Source organism: Melospiza melodia, chromosome Z (assembly GCF_035770615.1).
Source record: "Melospiza melodia melodia isolate bMelMel2 chromosome Z, bMelMel2.pri, whole genome shotgun sequence".
Classification (NCBI taxonomy): Eukaryota; Metazoa; Chordata; class Aves; order Passeriformes; family Passerellidae; genus Melospiza; species Melospiza melodia.
Window position 1 is genome coordinate 2,328,240 of NC_086226.1, and position 20,266 is coordinate 2,348,505.

At 48.6% G+C, this 20,266-nt stretch overlaps 1 protein-coding gene across 1 annotated transcript in view; it reads right to left on the minus strand.

Annotated features, from left to right (window-relative positions):
• Positions 1–3,497: 3,497 nt before the first annotated feature.
• ARK2C (arkadia (RNF111) C-terminal like ring finger ubiquitin ligase 2C) overlaps positions 3,498–20,266 on the minus strand; it is a 55,264-nt gene continuing 38,495 nt past the window's right edge. The window contains exons 2-8 of the mRNA XM_063180185.1: positions 18,927–19,236; positions 16,888–17,013; positions 12,384–12,513; positions 11,278–11,382; positions 10,677–10,772; positions 9,467–9,573; positions 3,498–8,359 (exon numbers count right to left, since the gene is read on the minus strand). Coding sequence (XP_063036255.1) covers positions 8,242–8,359; positions 9,467–9,573; positions 10,677–10,772; positions 11,278–11,382; positions 12,384–12,513; positions 16,888–17,013; positions 18,927–19,236 — 992 coding nt within the window. The 3' untranslated portion in view covers positions 3,498–8,241. The remainder of the gene's footprint in view (positions 8,360–9,466; positions 9,574–10,676; positions 10,773–11,277; positions 11,383–12,383; positions 12,514–16,887; positions 17,014–18,926; positions 19,237–20,266) is intronic.

Sequence of the window (20,266 nt, forward strand, 5' to 3'; positions counted from 1 at the left end):
AAGCTGCTAACCCACTAAAGCCCTTCCAGGGGAGTTCTGGATTTCTGTTTCCCACAGCAGGCACCACCAAAGAGACATGACCTTATATCATGGCTGTCTCTGCCAGCTCACAAATAATAGCCCAGCCTAATTCATTTTAGAAACCTTTATGGTAACTGATGGTTCTGGAGCAGAGCAAGTTGCTTAAATGAGCCCAGTAATCAAGCTCATCAGGGATCAGCTACTCACTGAGAGGAATAACAATAATAGCAGCCTTTGCTGGCTGTGCTCTCCCTCCTCATGGCAGACTGGTGTGCCCAGCCCTTAGCAAGGAGCAGGAGGAGCAGAACAGCCCTTAGGAGGGCTGGAGGTGATTGCTAGGGTCTGATTGCATCCCTGGGATCCTGCTGAGATGGAGTTCAGACTCCCTGGATACCCAGGGCATCCCATGAGTGGAGTCTGGTGCATCTGGGTTTGCTGTTCTTGTGCAGTGTCCTTGCAGTTCCCCAGTAGGTGTTTGAAGCAAAATAAGGGTCAGGCTTTTGATCTCCCTGCATTCCCTCCCACCCAAGTCTGACCAGCAGTGTGGGAAAAAAATCCTCTCCTGTCAAGAGGTTTGGCCCCTTTTCAGACAAATGAGTGCTGCTGTGAAATAGGAGTTTGTCCCTGTGCAGTGCTGCAGTCCCAGCATTTCCAGCTGGCTCCAGTCTCTCCTACTTCATACAGGGTAGGGGGAAAGCTGATTTTAGATCATCAGTTTAACCCCTGCCATCCCCTGGGCAAGCTCACTGCACTGGCACTTGCTTCCATGGCCAGGTTGGACAGGGTTGAGAGCAACCTGTTCTAAGGGAAGGTGTCCCTGCCCATGGCAGAGGGGGAGAACAGAATCTTTGAGGTCCCTTCCAGCCCAAACCATTCTGTGAGCCCATGGTGATTCTATGGTTCCAGGATTCTTCTATGATTCCAGCCCTGGGGAGCAGGGAGGCAGCTCCTGATCCACACACCATCCCTCCCTGGGGCAAGGAGGAAAGATAAATTCTTACCTTGCGTGTGAAATGTGCTCACATCTGGGAGGAATCACAGGTGGCAAGTGGCCAGAAACATGGGTTGAGGCACAGGAATTAATATCTTCAGGGTGACCAAACCACTGTGCAGGTGGGAGATGGGTTTGCAGGTACCTGGGGTCATCAAGGCCCCCTGCCATCCCTGGACAGGCTTATTCAGCACCAAAGCCCCAGGCAAAGCTGCCAGGAGCTGGAAAGGGCCAGGGAGGGTTTGCTGATAGAGGGTCAGCACCCACACTGACTCCAGGAAGGCAGCCTTGGCAAAGCATGAAGGAACTCTGCTTTTTCCACTTCAAACAAGCCCCTCCTCAGTGCAAAGCTCAGCTCCACCCTGGCTCTGGGGAATCCCTCTGTTGCTACAACAGCTGCTACAGAAGTAATAAGGCAAGAGTGGAGTTTTTCCAGAGGCTGGATTTGCATTAAGCTGCTGGATCCAACAGTTTCTTGGACAAGTGGAGATCTAGGGAGGAGAAAAGCCAAAATTTTCCTAGTCCTGTGCCTTTTGCAGGGCTTAGTCAGTCTTTTCCTGTGGAGGCCAAGCTGCCCAAGGCTGGAATCTTGGGCAGATTCAAAGCTCCTGCTCCCACCACCAACCTCTGCCTTCTTTTTTTTTCCACTTTATTTCCTAATTGGTGGGATTTTAATGCACATTCCTTCATCCTAAAACAACAATGTAAATAAGAAGCAAGAGCAAAGGGCAAGATTGGTAGCACTCAGTGTGAGTCTTCAAAACCTGGCTGGGCCATTGTATTTGTGTTCTCCATCATTTTGGAACTCCGATGGAGTTCTGTGTTTACCAAATTTAGGCTTACTAAAGCACTTGGGTGCTGCCAGTGGAAACAAGCATTAACAAGGGGTACTTAGCAGTGTTTCATGCTGAAGGACCAGTTGCCTCTTGGTGCAGGACACAGAAAATTATTTACAAATCTCTTTGAAATTGTTGCTAAGCATTTTTGGTAGCATCATATCCCTATGTGAACCCTAGGCTCATGAAGGGGCAATGACTGAGATGTGACGTATCTTATGTTCTGTGTGTAGAAAATATCTTATAATCTTCCTTGCTCCTTCCTTGTGTCTAGAGGCCAACTGTAAACTAGAAAAGAGTTAAAATGAAAAAAAAATTAAAAAAAGAAAAAAAATTATTAATGGGGTGGTACAGTTCTGAGCTGCAACCTGTGGGCCAGGCCCAGATTTAGGCACCACAAAACACTGGATAACACTGGATAAAGGCTCAATTTCTCAACCCTGGGCAGCTGCAGTGAGAGCAGATGCTGGCAGTGAATAAAGATGTTGCATTTTGGTCCGTGCTGCTGTGCTGTGATGGGCAGAGCCCCTCTCCCTCCCCAGGCAGGCTCTGTGCTCAGCAGGGCTGTTATCAGATTGTGGCAGATCCTTTGCTGCTCCAGCTCCAAAACAAACCTGATTGCCATCTGCAGCACCTCTCTCAGCGGCGTCACCCCTCTGAAGGACATCAGCAGGATCTCAGTGAGGAACTGAGATTTTCCCCAGCTGGACCAGCGGGTCACTTTTAACCTGTTTTCTGTTTTCTGAGTTTCTAAAAGCCTCCTGTAACAAGAGGTTCATGTGGTGTGAACAAGGTTCATCCCTTATGCAGCTTTTGATGGATGATGGGGGAGCCGGCAATTCCCTTCAGCCACAGGAACCAAATCTCTGTGATCAGCAGCCACTTGTCTCCAAGGCTTATTTAAGTCTAATCACACAGTCAAAGCTGGGCACTGGCCTCAGCTTTTCAGGAGGAGCAGCTGAATCAAGAGTGGGCAGGAGCAGAGACTGGCACCATTTGTTGTGGGAGGAAATAAGAGCACGGGAGGATCTACAGAATGGATTTTGCAGGATGCAAAATTGGGTGTATGACCCATTGGATTCTCCAATGGGTAGCAAAAAGGACTGAAAATACCCCCAAATATATAGGTTTGAAGGGTTTGGGGTTTTTCTTTTCTTCCAGTCAATTTCCCGTTCCTAGTTATTAAAGTGGAGACCCAGGCAGAAGGAAATCCTTCTCCACCAGGAGAGAGGGTGGGAGAACCTGTTGACACCTCTGCAGGACTTGCTAGAGACACCTTACAGGCACTGTGTGATGTGTTTAGAGGAGAAATCTCTCTTTAACAAGGCAATTTCCTGAAATTCTAGAAAGCCTTTTGGTACCTGACGACCAAACTGGTGCCACAGGACACCACACACAGCGACGTGCCCAGTGTGGAGACTCTCACCTCACCTCTGCCGTGGGGCCCAGCCACCAGCAGCCTCTGCAAACCAGATGGGCAGGGAATTTTTTACCCCAGCAGTGCTTCTCCTGCTCATCAAAGACACAAGCAGTGCAAGGAGAATTGGTTCCAACCCAAAGAAACCAGAAATGAGCAGCAAATAAAGACCAAGCGACCGCCCTGGCAGGTGTCTTCTGCGTGGCACAGGTTTATAGTTAGCAATGCGGTTTGTTTTATTAGTTATAAATAAAGTACAAAAAGTCCACCAAAAGTGAATCTAAGCATTTACACAATTTCTAATGTCTTTCCATTTCTTCAATGCACTATTGCTTTAATATTAATAATAAATATTTTTCTAGCTTTCTTCTATAAAATAGTCTATGTAGCAAAATGTTGCACAGCACAACAGAACAGCAGTAGGAATACAAAAATGTGGGTGATCCTTTCACCTGCCCGGGTCATTAAAGGAGAGGGGGTTTTGTTTACTCGCTCCTTGTTTTTCTTATCCTTCTTACAGTGACTTTGTGGGGGACGACAGCCAACCCCCCAGTCCCCACACAGCTCAAAATCACAGCTCCAGGCTACAGGGGAGGAGTGTTACAGAGCAGCAAGGTAAAAAACACAGACAGGTTTAAAACCTGGGGTAAGGCAAAGTCAACAAAGCAGCGCAGCACCCTGAAGGGACAGAGAGAAAAGAATTAAGGTACTGTGATTTTGTGCCTTTCTAACCCAACTGAGAACTTCATCCAGAGCCTTTTTGTGGGGAGGATGGCTACTGGCTGAGCACGTGCATCAAACCCCACTTCTGCCTGTACACAGCTAAATGTCTGCACTGACCGAGCATGGTTATGGCTTAAAGCTTAAAATGTTATCAGAGGTTCTCTAACCTTCTGGCAAAGCTGGAACTTGTGATACTCAGGAGACTTTGGGGAAAGGGCAATGCATTGCAAGAGTGGTGCAGCCATGGCAGGATGGGGATGCTTGGCCATGTCATTTTGGGGCTGACCCCCTTCTTGGGGGCAGGAGGGCTCTGGAGTGGGTCCCAACACTACACTGGATTAAAAAGCTCCAAATTGAGGCTCCCTCCTGTACAGGAGGGGTGAAGCCAACTGGTCAAGACCAGTGTTAAGTGCTTCTGCCCCCTGCATGTGTCAGAGCTGGGTTACAGCCAGTGCCCATGGCAGGCACTGCAAGGAGATGGCAAATGGATCCCGTGTCCATCCCAACCACTCTCAGCTAGACGTGGTGTCACAGGATCACAGAATTGCTTGGGCTGGAAGGGACCCTAAAGCTCATCTCATTCCACCCCCTGCCATGGGCAGGGACAGCTTCCACTATCCCAGGTTGCTCCAAGTCCCATCCAACCTGGGCATGGATGCTTCCAGGTATGGGGCAGCCACAGCTTCTCTGGAAAACCAGTGCCAGGGCCTTCCTAGCCTCTGAGTAAGGAAGCCAACCCCTAAAAACTCCACTGAAACCCTCAGTTCTGTTGCCTCCAAGCTTAAGTTCACCCTATTGCCTCCTTCACCCCAGCTGGGTGCACACACAGAGGGTGAAAAGAGCCAAACCAAGCACTGATAGACGCCAGAAATTACAGAGCCACCAAACCTGGGCTTTTGACACAATCTTGCACTAAAGGCATGCATTGCCCCTTGCAGTGGGGGCCTGCTGGGTGTTATTGCAGGGTCACACAAGCAGCAGCAGCAGCAGCAGCAGCAGCAGCAGCATCGCCAGAGGCATCAGGGACAGGGCAGTACCGAGAAACAACCAAAACGTTTTGGTTTATGCAGAGCGTCATTAACCGCCTTCAGTGCGCAAGGACGCAAGTGAAAGGATCACCAGAGTTTGATTATGAGTGCAAATAATATTCATATATATGTGCTAAACACAGTCACTATATTGCAGTTTTCCACTATGTCACAGCATACAGAATCAAAGGTTTGCATTTTTATGGAATGTATCCAAGGTAACAGCACCACAGTAATACAGTTTGTAATCACACACCCTGATTTTTTTCTCTTTTTTTTTTTTTACTGTTTTTGACAAGATAAGCATTACCCCCCACATCCCCTGTTTAATTTTATTTTAAGTACCGATGCATGCAAAGCATTCCATTCCCAGAAACAATGCAAAAATGAGGTAATAGGAGTAATAAAAAAAATTAGTAGTAATTTCTAAATAAATAAATTATAATTAAAAATGCAAAAAAAACTATAAAAATAATTAAATTAGAACCCACAATATCTACAAGTTAGTCATAAATTATGATTGTTAAATATAAGGCATTTAAACTCACAAAACCCTGTAAACTATTGATGTTTTGTTTCTAGATTTTTTGTTGTTGTTGTTGATGTTTGTTTTGTTTTGTTTTGTTTTTAAACTCACGATCCTAACTCGCAACCTAGTTGTACAAATTATTTAAACGCAAAGGAACCTGACACACTGATACAACTCCAGACACTGTAAATTCTCACGCACCTTGGGATCAGTCACTCACACAAGACCATGGGAGTTTGGTGCTTTTCTTCATCAAAGGTTTGCTTGTTTATTTTTTGTTTGTTTGGTTTGGTTTTTTTTTTTTCAGTTTGATCAATTTTTTTTATTCTTTTTTTTTAAAAAACTGTGCTTGTTTATTAGGCAAATAGTAACACTTTCTCATAGGCTTTAAAATAAAACACAGGGTCCAGAAGTGTTCCTCATTCCCTCCCCACCCAGTGGGGGTGTCAATCCCCCTGTTGCTCTCCCTGCTTCTCCCCCACAGGTCACACCTGGGCAGACCAAACCTGCGCAGAGTATTTTACCACCAAAACCTTGCTTTGCTTGTCATGGTATTAGTATTATTAGTATTATTTGTAATGCTGCTTCAATGCTGGTGGAGCAAGACCCATAGGTATCCATGGGCCACCCCCTGACCCATGGACATCAGGGCTGGGACCACCACATTCCCCGAGAAGCCGTCACTTGTGCTGGGTGGCAAATGTGCCATCAAGTCATGGAATGGCTTGGGAGGGACCTCAAAGCTCCTCTTGTTCCAAACACCCAACTGTGGGCAGGGACACCTTCCACTAGGCCAGGTCACTCCAGACAACATCCTGCCTGGCCTTTAGCACTTCCAGGGTTCTCTGGACAACCTGTGCCAGGGCTTCCCCACCCTCACAGCCAAGAACTTCTGCCTTATACATCTTCCCTATATGTCACCATTTGTCTCCTTCCTCTCTCTCCCACCTGGTTTGGCACACAATGAGAGGGTCCTGCACCCTCACATGGGGCTTCCCTTCTTCTCTCTCCTCTCTCACTGGGGGAAAAAGTAAATCTCTGTGTGCCTCTGAGGTTGGTGTTTTCCAGTTACAGCTCATGAGAATCTTGCAGTTTCTCAGATGAGAGTTTATGACTGAATCTACCTGGGAGAGCATTTCTCTCCAGTGAAACATACGCTCAGGGGAGACAGAAATCATTCCCACCACACCAACATTTTCAATAGATTATGTTTCTAATTGCCCTGCTGCCTCTCTGCAGCTCTTTTCTCCCTTAGTATGAAAGAAAAAAAAAAAAAAGAAACAAAAAGAAAACTACAGGTTTTGGTTATGAATGTCGGTTTTCCCGAGGGTTTTCCGCCCGATCCCTACAGTTGGCGTACTGTGGTCTTTTTTTTTTTTTTTGGTTAAGGGGGAGCATGGATTGCAACAGCTCACTCCTTTGGGTATTACCTCTTAATTCTGTTTTGAGTGTTAATGTGATTAAGTTTCTTTTTAACAGCCACTGATTACTCCGTGTGGGTACGGCCTGAAACGCGCACACCAGCCCGCGAGTGCACGGGCTTTGGGGCAGGTCACGGCTCCCAAAAGTGGCAGCCCCACCTGCACCCTGCCTTCCCCTCCCACGACCAAGAGTTCCTGGTCTCAGCAGTGTCTTGTGAGCTTCGAGTTCTCTTCTGTCCCCTTATCAAGAGATGCTTTGGCAATGGGAGGAGAGTCAACGTTTTGCACCTCTCGGCGCCTTTGTCACGCCCCAAAGAACAGTGGAAGGCGCCGGTTTCCGTAACCATCCCTTTGGAGCAGTGCTGGCAAAGCCAACACGCCACACAGCTCACAGAAGAAAGCATCACGGACAATTGCAATCGTGTAGACAGAACTTCCTTGGATTTTGATATGACAAGCTACTTTGTTAAAATACAGAAAGCAAAGAAACAGCATCTACTCAAATACTCTGCCGCTACAGAAAGTGTCCAGCACCAGCAGACAAGCAGGAACGAAGCTTTTCCCTATCGCTTCGTTCATTTTATCCCCAATTTTTATTTTTATTAAGCTTCTCTAAATTTGCAACACACTGTAAATGCAAGGGAAAGAAGTACACGCGGCTGAGGCAAAGAGCACAAACCCTTCTGACTGTAAACAGGATTTTGCATTTTCTCCTCTTTCCCCCACCCCAAGGATGGGGATGTTTGACCTCTTTATTTCCCCCTCTGCAATGTATTAATCAGGCACCAAAATAAGGAATCTATGAAAAAATATTTGGTGCAAATTAGGTAACAGCAACATGTCCACCACAAGATGAGTAGGGCATCAAACACAACATTTCTTAAGCTAACATGCTCCAGCTGCCATCCATAGAAATAGCTAAAGGACCCCTAACATGTTTCTACATATTTGAGAGGTATATATACAATCCCCATGAAAAGCAGGATTGACAGGCCGGACTAACCACAACTAGTTCCTTCATATTCAACACTAAAATCTTCTGCAGCACGGGGTCTCTGAGCTCCGGGAATGCCAGCTCCCTTTCACTGGGCCTGTATCCTGCGTATGTGTGCAACATCTCCTACTGCTAGATATTGTATCACCTCCTCCTTCTCCTCCCTACCGTGCCTGCAGACTTCCCCTCTCAATCAAATGGCTCAGAAGGCAAAAAATTTCGCTGCAAGGGTGTATGGCCATACGACCTGGTAAGGAAAATGGTGTGTCCAGCCAGTCTTTTCAGCTGTCCGAGCCGAGCTGTGTTTCAATGTCCACCCTGCAGATTGGGCACTTCTTGCTGGTGGCCAGCCACTGGTCCACACACACTTGGTGAAAGAGATGCATGCAGGGCAACCGCCTGCAGAGAGACAAACAGCACTGTTAGGGTGGAGGAGGTCCAAGGGAGCAAAAAGAGATGAAAAACAGCATCTGGGGCTGCTTGGAACATGGGAAACATTCCTGGGGTGACACCATTGCCACCAAGGTCCAGCAGCCTTTCCCAGCCATGCCAGTTCACACAGGGCACTGGGCTGGAGATAGTGTCCTCCTAGGGCTTATTAGAAACCCCCACACCATCCTGAATTTAGTTGCTCCAGTTATTAATTGTGCTGGCTGCTAATTTTTAACCTTTCAGGAGCAAGGTTATACTCCAAAGCCTCTTAGCTCTTCATGGTTGTGTCACATTAGCAGTCAGGTGGGCCCACACTGTTCCTGCATGTGTGTCCCCAGGGAACCTGGTCACATTTCACCTACATCGCTTCTGCCATCATCATGTGTCACCCCTGTGATACAGGGAAACCTTGAACCACAAGAACCAACAGCAAAAGGATCAGGGCTTTTCTTGGGAATTTAAGGATGAGAAGAGAAGAAGTACTTCTCACCTGCAGTCCCTTCAGCCATGATAGTTCAGCCCCTTGCAATTTCTTGTCCCCATCCTCTGTCTCAAGCAGAGACTGGACCCAGTGAGCAGCCTGGGATGTATGTTAGAGACAACTGGAGTTCTGTTGGCTGGGGATGATTCTCTGTGACCATGTGGGCAAAGTAATCCTACTCATTCTACAATAAAGCAGCTGTGTCTTGGACACAAGCCCAGCTCTCCTGGACTTCTCACCAACACTGCTTTTTATCATACTTTGGTCATCTGTCAGGCTCAGGTGTTGATGACCCCAAGCTGCAGATGGTTGTCAGAGATCAGTCTAACCTACCCTTCTCTGACACTTTGCCACCTGGCCAGCTGGCACAGCCTGGAAGCAGATGATCCAAACCCAGGGAATACTATAAAAACCTGGCCCCGTGCTGCAGCAAGGCTCCTCCTGCCATATCAATGTCCATCAGCAAAGCATTTGGGTTCCCAGACCCCACAACAGCCCAGGTGAGTTTCCCAGGACAAGAACAGAGACATTAATCCAAATAAACACAACTCAGGTGGCACTGAGAATCAGAGGAGGGGATGGAAGGATCTCACCTGACGTCCTCTCCATCTTCAAGCATGGACAGACAGATTGTGCATTTCTCGTCGGTATCTGACTCCTCGCCATTGTCTTGCTCAGCTTTGCCTTCCTGTGGTCTTCTCTGCAGCAAGATTATAAAGACATTTGGTTAGACCGTGCCCTTCTAATGCTCTCCCAAGCCTGGGCAGTTGCAGGAAGATAAATAATGAGATCTCCATCTATCAGCCAGATCCTCCAGCTCGGGGAAGCCAGCCCAGCCAAAACAGCCAGCGAGATGCGTGTGGCACCAGCATGCTGCAGGCTGGCACGTCTCCTCTGAGGCTGGTGGCAGTGAGGCTGGTGGCAGTGCCCAAGGAGCAGCCTGTCCTCTGCTGCCCTAATACAGCCCCCCACCACTTCCTTGCAGTGGGGACGGCCCCATGGTCTCCTTTGCTGGAGGCTTCTCCTTGGGGAGACCCCAAATCTCATGGTGCCACCACTGCCAGGAAGGGCAGCCACTGTGCCCCACGCCAGCTTGGCCACTGGCCCAGTCCCATGCTGCACCACAGGGCTGTGCATAGCATGTCAGCTGCCCCTTTTTCTCTTCCCCCACACATCCATTGCTATTCATATCCTTTTCCTGGAGATGTAATGAGAGACAAGTGCAGCAGGAGTTACCTCACTTCCAACCTGGGCAATGCGACATCCCTACCCTCCAGCCAGGAGTGACCGACACCAGGAACGACGACCCAGACAAGCATTCTTCCCAATTTCTACTGAGCACAACCCAAAAATGTGCCCATTTCCTCATGGGTGGGGAGGTCAGCTTCAACAGAGGAGACACCCTTGCTGAAGCCAGGGGAGAAGAAGGCTCCCTGGACACAGAGCCCTCACGGGGCAGCGCCGCTGGCATGCAGAACGGGGCGGGTTTGCATGCACCAAGCCCCCTTGGTGGTGTGCACTTTCTTACCAGGTGCAGACAGGGGGAAAATTGCACCCGCTGGGTGGTGGGAGAAGGTTGAGACCCTTTTGAAAATTTGGCCCGCAGCTTCCTAGCCTAGAAGTGAGAAACAGGCAGCTGAGCTACGCCACCGCTCCCGCCCCCGGGAGCCCCGCCAGAAGTTGCAGCACCCCTGCTGCAGTGGGACTGTGACCCACCAAAGTCCTTCCTGCTGCCTGCTCGTGCCCGCAGCCCCTGGCCGAGTGAGAGGGGCTGGCAGCCGTGCTGTGCTCTGGGGCACTCACCTTCTTGTACTTGTGGGGGAAGGTGAATCTCTCGATGGTGTTCTGGACGGCGCCCCGGCTCACGCTGCCCAGCCTGTCCTCCAGCTGCAGCAGCTCCTGCGGCACAGGAACATCAGCAACGTGCCATCCCCACTGCTCCCACCACGCAGCCATACCTGCTGGCAACTGAGGCTCCCTCCTGTCCTCTGCTCAGTGGGAATGGCCATCAACCCCAAATCAACCATGCTGTAATGATGGATCTGATCCCTGGCACTTGGGGTAATAACTAAGAGGTAGAGGCAAAGAGCTGGATATCCAATATTTCACAAATTAGGGTGGGATTTGAGCTTCATCTGACAGGCTGGGAAAGAAAGCCCCATAGATCTGGAGCACTTTGTTCATAAATGAAAGGAGCCAGAGCCAACCCAAGCCAGACCCAGGCACCTTGGAGTAAACCATCTTTAACCAAACTCAACTCCATCACTTCCCAGCTATTACTAAAATTGATGAAAGGCTCAACGCAACTGCCACACCACAAAAAACTGTCTTACAGCTCTATAGCAGATCTTGCATAAATTCACAGCCCTTTAAAAATGAATAATTCCAGTCCCCAGATACGTACTTCATAGCTCTCCCGCACAGCGGATGTGTGTCTGCTTGGGTTCAGTCCCTGAAGAGCAAGCAGCTGAAGCTGAGGGTAAGGGTAATTTCTGATTTCATGAACAACCTGAAAAAGTGAGGGAGAAAAATAAAGCCACCTGTATACTTGCCTACAGAAAACCTTTGTGTGCCCTGATGTAAATCTAATGCTTGAAAAATTCAAATTGAAAGAGTAGATTGACATTTTCACCAATTTAAGCCTCTTGATAACAAAAAAATGAGGTTTTATCGAATACATTTCCTAGAAATATCTAAGAACGTGCAACTCCTTCAAAATAAACTGTTATAATAATTCCTATATCATCCACAGCATTGTAGTTCCAAACCCCCAACATGGATTAGATTACAATGAAATTTTATTTCATTTAAATGGGTGGATTTCTGTTCATTCAAGCTTTGATTGGGTTTTTTTTAAGGCTTGCTTTAGTACACAGGTGTCAGGGTCTGACACAGCATAAGGGAAAAGTGTCCTCATGGGATTTCTGGGGGTGTTTTAAGGATTAGCAGTGCTTGGCTTGACTTAGCTCCAAATACAGCACCCTGCTAAGAGAAGGGGTAGAAAATTACCCCAGTCAGCCTGTCTTCTCATCAATCCCACTTCCACCTGTGCAAGAGGTCATGAAAACCTTTACAGGTGGCATCAGAGCTGACGTAGAGAGCAATGATTGATGAGGGATGGTCCTGGGGGCTGACACCAGGGAAGGCAGTCACCCACTGCCAGTCCTTCAGCACACAAAAAGTCCCGGGAGATCACAGTTTCTTCCAGTGTTAATTATATTATTAATATTAACTGCTGAGTCTCTCACATCCTGCCCATGTTTTGCAGACCAGCTTGTGAACGTGGTGCTGCAAGCAATGGACCGAATCCTTCCAGAACAGCTGAAGCTTTTCTTTTCTTTCTCTAAGCCAGTGCAGTGATGCAACATTATCCATTCAGACACTCCCTCCCACGGCCGGAGATAAGTGGGATTTGCAGGAGACAGGTGATAGAAAGATAACAGCCTTTATTTTGACTGCTTTCTGGCAGACAATGCATAAAACATTTCTCAGTAAGAGCGTTTCACTTACCACCTGGGTTGAGGATGTGCTTCTGGGGAAGTGGTGCACCCGAGGAGTGGCCAGGTAATGCTGATAGGGCTGGGGCACCGGCCGGACCTGGAACTGGGCGTGGGTCAGCCCCGCGTCCACGCTGAGGTCCCTGTGGGCACCAGGAGGGACACGTGGGTGTGAGTGCCTGGCTGTGCTCCAGGCGACTGCAGCACACCAGACCCCACTCTGGGAAACCTCCCTGCTGAGCTCTGGGCTGCTCCTCAGGCTGGAGAGGTGGTACAGCTTGGCTTGACAGGGAGCTTCCTCTGTTTTGGGGAGTCTTGGAGTGAGGGGTTGTTTCTATGCCCTCCCTGTGGGCACCAGGAGGGACATGTGGCTCTGAGTGCCTGGCTGTGCTCCAGGGGACTGCAGCAGGAAACCTCCCTGCTGAGCTCTGGGCTGCTCCTCAGCCTGGCATGGCTTGGCTTGGAAGGGAGTTTCCTCCGGTTTGGGGAGTCACCCACCAGGCCACCATGAAGGAGTAAGGGGTTTTTTCTGTGCCAGGTAGCATTTGAGTGATTTGGGGTCAAGAGTCGTGCAGATGCACCCTGCTAATTTCAGAGCAAGAGCATTTTGGTGGCTCAAAAGGATACCCAGGCTCAGCAACTCAACCTGTCAGACCAGGATCTTCCAGTGCTGCAAACTATTACAGTTTGCCTTGAATGTTTTGCAGGAATGAAGTTAATTACTCAAGGGACTCAAAAATTGTGGCTTCAGAAGCTTCTGGTAGCTTTTAGAAGCTGGATGGGCGCTGTCTGTGAGGTTTTTGGTGTGCCTGTGCTCTCCTTAGAGTCCAGCCCAGATCATGGCAGGACTTGGGGAGTCAAAGGACACTGTGCCTTTCCTGAATCCAGCCTCAGGGTAGGGAGGCTTTGAGGTGTGAGGGTGGGCAGGCCCTGGCCCAGGGTGCCCAGAGCAGCTGTGGCTGCCCCTGGATCCCTGGCAGTGTCCCAGGCCAGGTTGGATGGGGCTTGGAGCAGCCTGGGACAGTGGAAGGTGTCCCTGCACATGGCAGGGGGTGGAACAAGATGATCTTTGCGGTACTGTCCAACCCAAACCATTCTGGAATTCTATGATTCTGTGAACTCCAGAACCACGATTTTTGCAAAAAAAAATTTTAAGGTTTTAAGAAATGGAAATGAAAAGCCCATGGATGAGGCAGCTGGAGGAGAGGATGAAACAAAACTAGAGGGCAAACACCAACAGAGCAAGACATCCCTGGTGGCCCTGCTTGCCTGAACACAGCCTGGCCCAGGTGAGCAGAGATGCAGCTCAGCTTGGTGAATCTGAGTACTGTCATCCTCCACAAAGCTAACCCAACTGAATCCCTGGACTTGTCATAACCAAATGCCATCAAACATCACAGCTCTGCTCAACCCAACACACAAACTACAACCCCACCACTACCACACCACGCAGCATTTCCATCTCTAATCCAATTAGCTGATCCCCATTCTCTCCAGCCTGAGAGTCTCTTGGCAAACGAGTGCTTTGAACATCATTCACTTTATCATCATTTCAAAATCCGTTGCGCTAATAACAACTGTCTTCACATTTCCCAAAGAAAAGCTAATTAAAGGGTGGCTTCCCATTTCAGCCTCCAACTTCTCCTCCCCTTCACAGTGGACAGCAGCAGTGGGTACCACACCTCCTTGGGAGCAGCCCAGATGTGTCTCCCAGCAGCTGTGAAACTGCTTGCACCAACCAGAGGATGGGGAACTGAAGGGACAGTAGATGCAGAAACCCTTCATCCAGAACAGCCTGTGCACCAGGCAGCAGCAGCAATGCTCTAGAACTCCCTAGTACCCAAACCAAGCTGAATGCAATGACCCTCATGGTCCCTTCCAACTCAGGATATTCTGTAACTCTATGATTCTACATTGAGGCCAGGAGAGGGACTACCTTTGCTGGCCCTGTGTTAGCCATGTGCTAGACAGACAACACCTGGCAGAGGATGAAACACAGCCGGCAACTGGCAGGAACACAACCAAGGGGAGAATCCACAGGTCTTGGCACTTTCCAGCTCCTGTGTCCCAATTTTGGATATTTATCCAATTGCTTAAGGTTCTTGCCAGGTTATGTAGGGGTCAATTGGAAATCAAGAGGCTTTGGGTCCATTCTCAGCCCTGACACCTTCTTGATGCATGACCTTGATCCACTTTCTCTCTGCCTCCCCATGTTCCCTGTCTATGAAATAGATGTGGTAACTCATGGAGTGCTTTGAAATCAAGGACTGAGAACATCTCTCAAAGGTGAATGGTCATTATTAAACTGCACAGGTAACTGCAGTAACAGGACTGCTGAACTCTTTGTGCATCTAGAGACTTAAAATCAGATCTTGAGGTTCCTGAGGTGATGCTTTGGGTCTACAGATGTGTCCAAAGAAGAACATGGCACGTAACAGTGTTTTCCCAGGGTTTGGAGCTGAAGAAGCAGAGCACACTTGCTGAAGGGGAATGGAACTAACCATCACTTTCTAGCCCATGGTACAGGAACAAGTGTACAGCATCCTGGTGCTCAGGTGCAAGGTCCAAGAGTTGTGATGCTTGTGGTAAATGGGCTGCCAACAAATAGCCAAGGAGTGAAGGACAAACACCAGATAAAACAGGTAGGATGGTCATCACTGCATATGTGTGCAGATTTAAGGAACCAAGTGGGAGCTAGTTTATTCTTCACCAGAAGATTTCAGTTGGGGTTGGACTGTCTGATACACCCTCAGATCTTTTCTCCATCCCCACTTGCACCTCCTGTGGCAGCACCCACCACCAGCAGCCTCTGAGAAAACCCTGCTGCTGCTGCTCATCCAGGGGTAACACATTAGAGGGGAGCTTTTGTATTTGTCTCTGGACAAAACTCTTTGTGTGCCCCAAGGGAAAGTGAGTCACCCAAACATATGCTCCCCGTGTATGGCTCCTGTCACCCCCACTCCCTGGGGTTCATAAGGCTATGGAGCAACAGAGGGGAGGAAAGGAGGGAAGGGGGAAGGCACTTAGTGATGCTTTATCAGATACTTCTAATGATCATAATTAAGCACTCTGAGCTGAAAGAGAGGCAGAAAGAATTGCTCTATCCAGATGGTACATGAACTGCTTTGCAAACCAATCCGAAAAATGTCATCCCGACCACATTCAGCCCACAGGAGTGCCAATAATGGGAACACCTGAGAAGAAAATTGCAGAAGGATGTGGTCATATTTTAGATTGTGTATTATGCACTGAAGGGGGGGAAAAAGCAACAACCCTGGGTTAAAAGGACTTTTCATTTGCAGAGTGGAGTGCTCAGATGTTAGGAAATGCCATCATTAAGACTTCCTGTGCCATTTTATTCCAGTCCTCTTGTGAAAACACATTGCGATTGACTTTAATTACAAGTTCACATGCTATTTTTTCCATTCAGTGCACAGAATGGACTTTGCTCAGCTTACAAGCAGCTACTCAGAAGAATGTTTTTATTTTCTTATTCTTTTGACCAGGTTACCATACTTTATTAACTGTTCAAGGGCTCTCAACCTGCTCTGAAAATGAAATGAACTTGCAAAGCTTTTCCAGGGTATTAAACACTGCAATTGGAGAATGATGAACAAATCTCCATTCATACCACCCTGCATGGCAGGCTAGTAAGGTGCTCCCTAATTTGGACCACAGAAACTATTATGGCGACTGGGTTTTGAGTGCCTGAAGGACAGCAAAGGGTCTAGTTCAGGCAGACAGTGGTCTACAGGAAAAAAACACCCTCTGTGCCCTACAGCACAAAGAGCAACTTGGGAGAATTAATGTTTGGCTTCACTATTAATCTGTAGGTGAAAAGTTACAAGCAACAACAATGGAGTGTGCCTAAAGGGGGTCAATGGAGCTGGGGAAGGGAATGGAGCACAAATCTAATGAAGAGCAACTCAGGGAGCTGGAATGGGGCTCAGCCTGGAGAAAAGGAGGCTCAGGGGGGACCTTGTGGCTCTGCACAGCTCCCTGACAAGAGGGGACAGCTGGCAGGGAACAGGATCTGCTCCCAGGGTACAAGGGACAGGAGGAGAGGGAATTGCCTCAAGTTCTGCCAGTGGAAGTTCAGATTGCCTGTTAGGGAAAATCTCTTCATCCAAGGAGCTGTCCAGCCCTGGCACTGCTGCCCAGGGCAATGCTGGAGTCCCCCCTCCTGGAGGGATTTAAAATCCATACAGATGTGGCACTTGAGGACATGGGTCAGTGGTGGACTTGGCTGTGCTGGGGAATGGTTGGTCTTCACAGTCTTAGAAAGCTTTTCCAACCTAAATGATCCAATGATTTGTTTATACAGGAGGCTTTCACACTCTCACAGACATGTCAGAGATGAGTTTTCCCATTGCACTCTCCCCACACCACAACCACTGAGCTGGCTCCTTAGCTTTCGCCAACACCGCGATCCCTGGTGGCATTCCCCAAAACCCGCAGCCTTCCCAGGACTTTTTAAACACCTCATTGGGTGCAGCAGTGAAATGGGGATCACTCACCAGTCCGTGCCCTCTGCCAGGTACCTGGGCTGGGGGCCTATGGGTTGTGGAGTCTGCAGTTGGTGGCTGAAGTCGAAGCTGGGGTGTAGGCGGTGAGGCTGGACAGACATGCGCTCTTGGGCCCGCCTGCGGGAGGAGAGCAGCAACAGGCAGGGTCAGGCACACCTGGGCACTGCAGCTCCACTGCAGCACAGGCACCCACGGGCACCCCCCAAAGGCTGGGCTTGTGGACAGGTGTCCAAAGCCAAGCACTCCAGGCAGGTGTAAATGGAAGGGGAGCCCTGGGCTGTTGTTCCCTCACGGCCATCACAGAGCAATCCACTCTCAGGCCCTGTGGCACCCACATATGCTCAGTTTGCAGGAGATGCTATTTGCTGGCAATGTGCAGAGAAGGAATGGAAGCCAAAAAACTTCTCAGCAGCTCTGTGCAGTTTGCACTATTTCCTTTTCTGCTGCAGTCAGCCCCATAAACAACACACAAAGTAAAATGTGCCCCTGCTCCAGCTGTGATCCATCATCATAAAGAAGCTGCAGGTTGTCTCGTCTCCTGTGCAGTCCATAAACTCCTGGGGAACCTCATTCATAACCAGATTACTCACGAGTGACTGAAAGCAGAATTTACCCTCACTGGCCTTTGCCAGCATTTCTTTGGATGATGGACAGGCCAGGCTGGGTTCCAGGTCCTTCTCCCTCTGCTCTGCTGCCATTGCAGGCAGGGAAAAGAAAGTGCTAGAAAATACAGCAAGGTTTTTTTCTAGGGATTTGAGTCTCATGATTATTGCTTGTTTAAACTACTCAGGGGAAGAGCTGGATCAGTGTCCACATTTGGCAAGAGATAAGGAGGATGCACAAGCAGGATTTGCATTACAGACAGGCTCCTACCCTTTGCTTGCTGACCAGTAGAACCATCAGAAAGAAAGTCTTCAGAAAAAAAATAGGGCAAATGGAGCAGGGGAGACTGCCAGGTAAATAACTTTTCGTGCAGCCTCAGTTCAGAGCTTCACTCTCAAAGGCATAACTCATATTCCCATTACTGGGACCTCCTGCCTCATGCCTGTAAGGGTTCTGACATCCTGCTCCACTGCAGCTTTCAGACACAAGCACTGGGACTGGGCAAGAGGTTCCTGCCTTCTTCTACACTACAGCCCACTTGCAAATACAACACTGACAGCATTTACCAAAGCAGGTTCTGCATGGAATTGTGCTCTGTGCTTTTATTTGAATTCAGCTTATGACTAAGAGATAAACACTTGTATCATCAATTTCTCTGCCTGGAACATACTTGCTACCCAATTATTAGCTAATCATTAAATCCACCTAAAATCCAGTTTATGCATAACAAAACAATGATGAGAAGAACACACAATTTTCAGACAGAAAGGACATGGAAAGAAAGGGTTTTCTATCCATAGCATTCTTTCCAAATGAAGCATCATTGCAAAGTCTCATCCTCTGATTCTTGATCCATGGGTACAACCCACAAATAGCTTCCATATGTTTCCAAAAAAAATCACTCCTCTCTCGAGAAACACAATCAAGACAAGGCCAGGCATCCATTTCCATCTCTGCTGAGTTACAGCAATTCTCTCTGTGTTTGTCAGCTCAGTGTGGATTTAGGATGCTCTCAATGACAGAGTGTGCTGCAGGTCAGTGGCATCATTCCCTCACAGAGACAGAAACCCTGAGCAGCCCTGAGCAGCACGACCTCCATGTGTATGACCTGATGAGGCAGGTGGGCATGCACGGGTTTGAAACAGCAGCTGTGAGGATGCAGCTCACGCACGCAGAGACTGGGAAGGCCCCCAGCAACACCACCGTGATTCTCCCAGGAGTGACAATAATGGGACACACCAGATGGGCACAGCAGGATCCCCACAGGAAGGGCGCACCTTCAGGTGCAGCCTGCCCTTCAGGTGGATGCATTTTTCAGCGCACACAGGTGAGCTGGAGAGGAAAACCCAACCCCACCAGCGCGGCTGTGGCTCCGCAGGCAACGCGCGGTCAGCGCGGCCTCTCCACATCCCTGGGGATGCCCTTACCTGGGATGGGGCATGAGCCGGCGGTGCTGCGCCTCGAGGAGCTGCTGCTGGAGGAGGTATTGCTGGTGAAGCGCCTGAGGTAGGAAGGAGGGCCCGGCCACGTCCTGGAAGGGCAGGGCGGGCACGGGCGGCAGGGGCTGGTGCAGGGCGCCGCTGTGCTGGTGCGCGGGGGCCATGTGGGGAGCCAGCCCCGGCTGCGGCTGCACCGCGTGAGGCAGGGCGAAATCGGCCGAGAGCTGAGGCTGGGGACCCAGGTGGAAGTGCCGGCAGGAGGTAGCATGGGGATGCTGAGACCTTTGAAAGGGAGCACCTGGAAGAGAAGAGCGCGGCGGTCACTGATGTATTTTCTGAAAAATCTCTCCGCCGGGATGTTTCCTCCTGAGAAGCTTCAGCTTTTTTCTCCTAAGAAGCTTCAGCTTCTCCGTGTTTTGCTCCTTTGGAATGTGATTTGGAGAATTGCTTACCCAACATGTGAATAGTTTTCAATTAATAGCCAATCGCAGCTGTGTCGGGCTCTCTGAGTCTGTCACGGGTTTTTATTATCATTCTTGGCTAACCTTCTGATGTCTCCTTTCTCTTTCTTTAGAACAGTTTTAGTATATAATTTTCTTATAATATCATATCATATATCATATATCATATATATCATATATATCATATATATCATATATCATATAATATAATATCAAAAATAATAAATCAACCTTCTGAGTACTTGGGAGTCAATTCTCATTTCCCACCTTGTCCTGAGACCCACAACAACACCACAACAATAAATAACCGTACACAGAGGTCATAGGGGCGAGCAGTGATCAGGGCAGAGCACCACCCAGGAAAAGAGTTGGACAAACAGCTGTCACTCTCCACTTGCCAAACGTTTGTAAAAAAAACACAAGTAAAAGGGAACAAGTTAAAGCTGATTACAAGAAAAAGTGCTAGTTTTGACTAATGGTGTTTCTTATCCAAGAAAATGCTGGAGCCAAAACGTAGGTTTGGGTTCAAAGTCCTGTTTTGGCTCCAAGTTGAAGTGTATGCTGATGAAAACTGCTTTGAGCTTGTTTTGGCTTTCCTGTCTAAAACAGAAAAGGAAAAAAAAGTCTTAAAAGAGCCTTCAGAGATAGAAAAGGGAGTGATGGTTTTAAACAAAAAGAGAGGACACTTAGCCTAGATAAGAGGAAGACATTTTTTGTGCTGGGGGTGGTGAGGCCCTGGCACAGATTTCCCAAAAAAGACATGGATGCATCCTCTTTGGAAGTGTTTGAGGCCAGGTTGGATGAGTTTTGGAGCAATTTTGTCTAGGTGAGAGATGTCCTTGCCCATGGCTGTGGGGTTGGACTAGA